Source organism: Saimiri boliviensis, chromosome 4 (assembly GCF_048565385.1).
Source record: "Saimiri boliviensis isolate mSaiBol1 chromosome 4, mSaiBol1.pri, whole genome shotgun sequence".
Taxonomy (NCBI): Eukaryota; Metazoa; Chordata; class Mammalia; order Primates; family Cebidae; genus Saimiri; species Saimiri boliviensis.
The window spans coordinates 158,155,925-158,162,806 of record NC_133452.1 but is presented as its reverse complement, the minus strand read 5'-3'; the positions used below and the strand labels follow the sequence as shown (position 1 = coordinate 158,162,806).

The 6,882-nt window shown below is 48.8% G+C and overlaps 1 protein-coding gene across 6 annotated transcripts in view; it reads left to right on the top strand.

Moving 5' to 3' along the window:
- The first annotated feature begins 253 nt into the window (after window positions 1-253).
- The window catches only part of MBOAT1 (membrane bound glycerophospholipid O-acyltransferase 1), a 109,159-nt gene continuing 102,530 nt past the window's right edge, over window positions 254-6,882 (top strand). For 5 of the 6 annotated variants that reach the window (XR_012517458.1, XR_012517457.1, XR_012517456.1 and 2 more), the window contains exon 1: window positions 254-679. Coding sequence is in view for 1 of the 6 variants with exons in the window: in XM_074398503.1 (XP_074254604.1) it covers window positions 313-679 (367 nt within the window). In the remaining 5 variants the exon portion in view is untranslated. The remainder of the gene's footprint in view (window positions 680-6,882) is intronic. The other variant, XR_012517459.1, reaches the window with a different exon arrangement.

Below are 6,882 nucleotides of genomic sequence, written 5' to 3'. Positions count from 1 at the left end.
GAAACGGGTGGGGTGCGCGGGGTGGGGGGCGCGCTCCCGCGAAGGCGCCCGCCGGGTGAGGCCGCGGCGTCCCGCGGGGAGCTCGGACTACCCGCCGGGGAGGAGGAAAGGCGGGTCCCGCCCCCCGGGGCCGCGCGCCACCAGCTGCAGGGCCAGGCGGCGGCGGCGCCCGCTGGCGGCGCTTTCCCTCTCCGGGTCGGCCTAGGTGCGGGCCGGGCTGGGCGGGCCGGGAGGCGCTCGGGGGCCGGACTCCGAGGCCTCACTTTCCTCCCTGCTTCCCTCCTCTCGGGGCCGTCCCGAGCTGCCCGGCCAATGGGCGCCGAGAGGAGGGCAGCGGGAAGCGGGGCGCGCTGGGCCCGGCCCTCCTACGGCGCCCGTGGCCTCAGCGCCAGCGCCAACGCCGAGTTTGCGCCCCGAGAGTTTGCGCCGGCTCGCGTCCGCCGGCCTCCGGTTCGCTCCCGCGCGAAGCAGGCGGCCGTGCGCCCCGCGGGGCAGCCACCCTCGAGCACCGGGGCGGGAGGACGCCGAGCAGGGGCTGTTGCGGGCGGGGGCCGGGGTAGCCACCTCCCGAAGATGCAGGATGGCAGCAGAGCCGCAGCCGTCCAGCCTCTCCTACCGCACCACCGGCTCCACCTGCCTGCACCCGCTCAGCGAGCTCCTGGGCATCCCGCTGGACCAGGTAACCGCGGGCCGCGGGCGCAGCGACCCCAGTCCCCGGGGATCGCGGGCGTGGGGCGGGCGAAACTGTTATCCACCGTCCCTCCGCCTCCATGGCGCGTTTTACAGCCACACACTAGACAGTTGGGCTTTTTTTTTTTTTTTTTACGTTCTTTCTTTCCTTCTTGAGTTGGTGTTAGTATTTTTCCTCCTTGTAAGTGAGAAAAATACGGTACAGCCTGCGCGGCAAGTTCGATGGAACTTTTTTTTTTTTTTTTTTGAAGTTTGGGATTACCTCCTTTGCTGTAATCAAGTTGTGAAGTAGTCTGATAAATGAAACCAGTGTTTGTTTCATCAGTGTCCTCAAGGCGTTATTTTTAATTTAGATAACCCTGCTTAAAAAAATCAGCGCGATTTATCTGTAGACTGTAGTCTAGAGATTTTGAATACAAGACCTGGGTTTTGGACTTCTGCGGCGAGGCTTGCTCAGGGGTGACAGTTACTTTGTACCGTGTGTGATGCAGGGTACCCAAGGACGCTTTGGTTTTCCCAGGACCTTTTCCCAACCTTTATTCGGTTGGCTCATTTGCCTGGGTCTGGGGCTTCTGAGTAGGATGGGCTAGTGGGAGGACAGGGGCCCCAGTGAAGTTATTTGAACTGTCCAGGAATTTTCTACAATCATTAAAATTAAAAATGGCAACAACAGTGATTCCTGGCAAGAAACCTTCCTGAAGATGAAGCCTGTCTTACTCATTTCCTTGTCTCTTCAGGTGCTGCAGGCTGGATCGGGGGCATACTTAGTAGTGAGCCAATCAGTAATGTTGATTTAATTGGAATTGGGCAGGGCGTGTGAGGGAAGAGGGCGACCCACTGCGCTCCTGTATTGCCTGGTTTTCTTCTCCTTCCTCTCACCAGTGCTCTTTTTCCTTTGCTTTTATCGAGAGCACACCTGCTGTCCTTTCCACATATCCCTTCAGCAATGAGAAAGTGAGACCAGGACAGTACCTTTATTCAGTTCCTGTTTACGGAGCCACCCTTATACCTGGCTCACTCTGAGGACCTGACTTAGAACTCCAACTGATGAGACCATTGTCTTCTCATCAGTTGCAAAATCCAGAAAGTCAGGAACTTGGGAAGGGTTTCAGGTGCCAAAGCATTTCTGCTTTTGTAAATTACCCTTTAGTTTCTAGTGAGGATGAGACAGACCTCAGGACCCAGGCAGAGACAGACATAATAGCAATTTTTTATTTTTTATTTTTTTTTTGTAGAGGCAAAGTCTCCTGTCGCCCAGGCTGGAGTGCAGTGGCATGATCTTGGCTCACTGCAACACCCCCCCCTTCCTGGTTCAAGCAATTCTTCTCAGCCTCCTGAGTAGCTGGGATTACAGGTGCATGCCACCATGCCCAGCTAATTTCTTTCGTATTTTAGAGTTTCACCATGTTGCCTAGGCTGGTCTCGAACTCCTGAACTCAGGTAATCCACCTGCCTTGGCCTCCCAAAATGCTAGCATTACAGGTGTGAGCCATCACGCCCAGCCAGCAGATTCTTTAGTTCTGAAGTTAAATAAAACTCGCAGCTGAATTTCCTTAAGGGGGGTTTGTTTTGTTCGTACCTCTCCACTCCTATCAGAGGGCGTTTTAATTGCATTTTCTCTTCTAATCTCTTCTGCACAGGTGGAAAGACTCCTGGGAGGCTTTTCTGGGGCTAAAGGACCATGGCAGGGTGCTAGAATCATGTTTTAATGTCTTTCCGTTGCATCCCCTACTTTTCTAGAAAAGTAATTCTGGTTTTAATTCATAAAAAGGAACTAAAGAGCCTTAGGGATGTTTAAGATTGGGAGGGAGGAAGGGATTTCTGGGATAAACTGAAGGAGGAATGTTAGCCATGGTCAGGAGCCCCTGGGATCTGCTAGCTTTAAGGTTGGTCTGACCACCCTCCAGCAGGAGTCTGAAAGACCCTTGGTGGAAGAAGCGCTTAAAAGGCAGTGCCCCAGGTAGCTTATTTAGGCCCAGGGAAAATCCCCAAACCATAAATAATGTGGTTTGAAGCTACATTGTGTTTTGCGGGTTTAGAAGCTTGGTGTATTCTTCCCTTTCATATTTTTAAGGCTTCTTAAGGGCTTAGATGTCAGACTGACCTGGGTACAATTCCAGCTCTGCCAGCGAACTTCCTCTGTGACTGCCAGCTGGAACTCTACCCTCTTGGAGCCTCAGCATCCTCCTGCAGAATGGGAGATGGCAATCAGACCTACATTTTGAGGTTGAGAAATTGTATATGATGCAAAATGCCCTACATTAGGAAGGTTCTTGTATCAGACAGGGTCCCTGCAGGAAACAGGAATCAACCCCATTGGCTGAAATGAACAGACTTTAATGAATTACTCAGAGGGGTATGGGCAAGATTAAGGGAATCAACAAAGGATGTTGAGGTGCTGAGATCAGAAATAGGGGGCAGAAAAACAAGAAAAGGGGCTGCTGGAGGGGAAAGTGGAAGAACTTCATTGCCGTTTGTGAGAGCTGGACCTGCCTGGATGTCCTGAAGAATCGGAGAGAGAACCTCAGCCCTTCTTCCCACCTTGGAGCTCTTCCATCTCTTCCCAGTGGCCCCCAAGGGTTCCTGGCCTCAGCCTGCAGGGGCTCCTCCTGTGGCACAGGACAGGGAAGAGAAAGATTGAGTCAGATCTAGGGGGTAACCTGAGGATAAGCGTGCAGGCCTTGATATGTGTTTGCTCCTGTCCCATTAAAGAGTGACTTGATTGGGCTGGGATCTGCTCAAAATTATAAAATATGTATCTTACATTGCCCAAATCATTCTTTGTATGCCTCTTAAAGACACTGAATCATTTTCATAATGTCTTAGCATCCTAATTTCTGATTGATTCCACTCCTGTAAATGTCTTTAGCTTCTGGATCCTGTGTCAAGTAGTTTATTATCTGCAAAAATGGAAATATCTAGTAAGCATTCTGCTTCGTATGTGAAGAACTGTTTATGTTTTTCATCGAATTCTTGCATTTATCTGTTCTGTTAACTTCGTGGCATCCTTAAATAGGAAAGGCTGTGTGTGGTTAGGTCTACGCTCAGGAAAAGTTTGTGGTTTTTGTTTTCAGGGGTTTTTATTAGCCTCACATCCTCCTAAAGATGTGAAATGTAAAATTATCTCCATTAGAGACAAATAGAGCCTACGAATTCAGATGCAGAAACAGGAAACGGATGATGACTTAGAGGCCTCTACAGGTGCTTCAAAGATAGGTTTGTTGAAAACTTTATTTCTAAATGATGGGCCCCTATCCAGTGAGCCTATATGGAGCTATGGTGGTTAGTAGGATTACTCCAATAAAAGATTTCACTTAGGATAAATTTGGTGAGCACTTTTCTTTGCGGTTTAGGGGGAATCAAGGAATCATCTACTCCTGTCTTCACTTTGTTTTGGTTGTGAAGTGTAACTTGATGTGCTTTTAAACTAAAGGTTTGCAAGATCGACTCAGCTGCCAAAACAGATATGATAATATTGATGCTAGGAATTTGTGTGGTACACCGTTAAGTCCTAGGAGCTGTGAAAGCTGATACGGAAAGTGTTTCCAGGCTTGAAGAAACTTCCAATTTAGTAGTGGTGGGGAATTGTACCCACCACCAAAGCATTTTTGGGATATTTTACCTGATTGTGTTCCCAAACGGTGGGTGTGTGTGTATGAAATATGAATTCAGTATTACACTAGGACTCTTGGAGTTTCTGGGTTTTTTTTCCCCTCCAATTTAGCATCAGCAGAAAAAAGGGCAAAGGGAAAATAGACCAGGAGACAAGAATCTAGGAAATAGTTTTGAGATGAAAAAAGCGAAGGCTTAGGATTATTAACGTAAGCTTGGGTCGCAGTTTAAAAGTCTGGGTGAATGAAGACCAGCTTTAAAGACGTGGAGCTCCAGACTAAATGGTGATACCGGGAGTGAGTCTGATGGTTTCACCTGGGCCCGTGACTGCAGTTTCTTTACCTGCCTGGAGCTCTCAGTCACCTGGTTGGTTCCCTTGGCCCTGCTTGCAAAGCCCAACCTTCAGTTCTTTTCTTATCTAAGTCTTGTCCTTCATTAAAAGCTCAGCTCACATTCCAGTCATTGTGAAGTCAAATATTTATTTAATGCTGTTAGCACCGCATACCCAGCCATGTGATAGAAATACAAGGATTAAAAAAAAAATCAAGGTCCCCATCCTACAATAGCTAATACACTGTAGAGGAAAGAAAAGGCCCATATGAGTATATAGGTGCTATATGCTCACAGACCCATGTAGATGCTATCCAGGTTTGTGGATGGCGCCATCGTGGAACAGAGGAGGGAGATCCACAGGGCATCCTGGACTCCGATAGAATTTACTATTTTCATTTGATGCTTGGTAAATATTCCCTTCTATTGCTAGTTATCTTGCTGGGTTTGTAGGCTTAAATCTAAACAAATTTAAAGTCTTTGTAGTCAGGGTTTGAGTTCCCATATAACTGTTTGTGGATCCTGACATCTAAATTTCAGGTAATTTTCACATCTTGAAATGTTCTACCTTAAATGTTTTTAAACCCTTTAAAATGTAAAATGCATTTGTTGCATGGAGGCCACACAGAAATAGGCAGTGGGCTGGATTTGGCCTGATGATCAGATTTCCTCAAATGTGGTGCCTGGATGTAATCATGAGGATCTTCCACCGTGGGTGTTTCTGGGATCCACCCCTGTCCTGCTGAGTTTGAGTATCAGGGTATGAGGGCGCTCCCTGGGAGATTCTCATGCCAGCTGAAGTTTGAGAGTCATAACTATAGTCAAGGGAGGACACTGCAGGGTTTAAGTTGTGAGAAGATTTTCATTGTGTAAAGGGGTACAGAAGGTCCTCACTGGAGGAGGTAGGGATAGAGGAGGAAGCCGGGGTTTTGCGGACGAGTGCAGGGTTGGAGACGTATTTAAGGAAAATTGAGAAGGCACTGACAAGGTTCGTTGAATGAGCTGCTGAGTATCATCAACTTCCTGGACATTACACATTTTTAGACGGATGAATATGCACCAATATGTGCTTTTTTTTTTTTTTCCTTTCAGCAGCTCCTTTCAGGAGGAAAAATGAAATTTCAGAGAAGGTTGTAGGGAAGTTAAGCATGGATGTTGAAAGATGCTGACAGTTTGTGGTAATAAGAGTGAAGAGGAAAACTTCTCGAGATGGGGGGTCATGGAGGGGCAGGTGCAGAGGAAGTGAGAGCTGGAGGGCTAGGATATGTGAGTGAAGGATTTCTAGTGAAGTCTTTCTGGGCGATGATGAAAATCGGGGTGTGCTCATGAGGATGGGGTGAAAGTCTGTTCATTGTAGCAGGCAGGGAACTGGGGAATTTGATGGATTGCCCTTCTTGACATTGAAGGTTAATACCCAGGTGAATTTGGGGAGTTGTGGTGGAGAAGACTATGAGGTCCCTAAGGTGTCCTGAAATGTGGAGGAGTCACCAGAGGTGGGTAGATTCTCAGAGCAGGAAGAGGGAGCAGAGGAAGTGTGACACATCCTGCTGTATGTCATGGGCTCAGCCCGTGCCTCTGCCTGCATCCTCTCACGGAACGTTAGGACTGTGGGGGAATCTGGAGGGAAGAAAGTTTTCCTATGAGGATAGTGGAAGGAAAATAGTACAAAGCGGCCAGACTTGGTGGCTTATACCTGTAATCCCAGCACTTTGGGAGGCCGAGGCCGGAGGATCACCTGAGGTCAGGAGTTTGAGACCAGCCTGGCCAACATGGTGAAACCCCATCTTTACTAAAAATACAAAAACTAGCTGGGTGTGATGGTGCATGCCTGCAGTCCCAGCTACTCGAGAGGCTGAGGTATGAGAATCGCTTGAACCCAGGAGGTGGAAGTTTGCAGTGGGCCGAGATTGTACCACTGCACTCCAGCCTGGGCAACATGGCGAGACTCCATCTCAGAAAAAACAAAGGAGTGCAAAGCAGCAGTGGGGGTGTGGAAAAGCCCCGATCTACTGCTCCTGACCTAGGCTTTGTTGTCGTGGTAAAATGGGAACAGAGGGCGGGCTTTGTGAAGGGAGGAAAGCAATAAGATGAGTCACAGAGGAGCAGGAGAAGGAAGTCAGGGGCAGCACGTGGGTGCAGTTGGGAAGTGGAGCTTGCTTGCTGTGAGTGAGGGCTGGGGAGGAGGTCTCTGCAGGTAGGGTGGTGTCCAGGGACTGACTCTGAGCTTTGCAGCCCTTCCTGGAGCTGCAC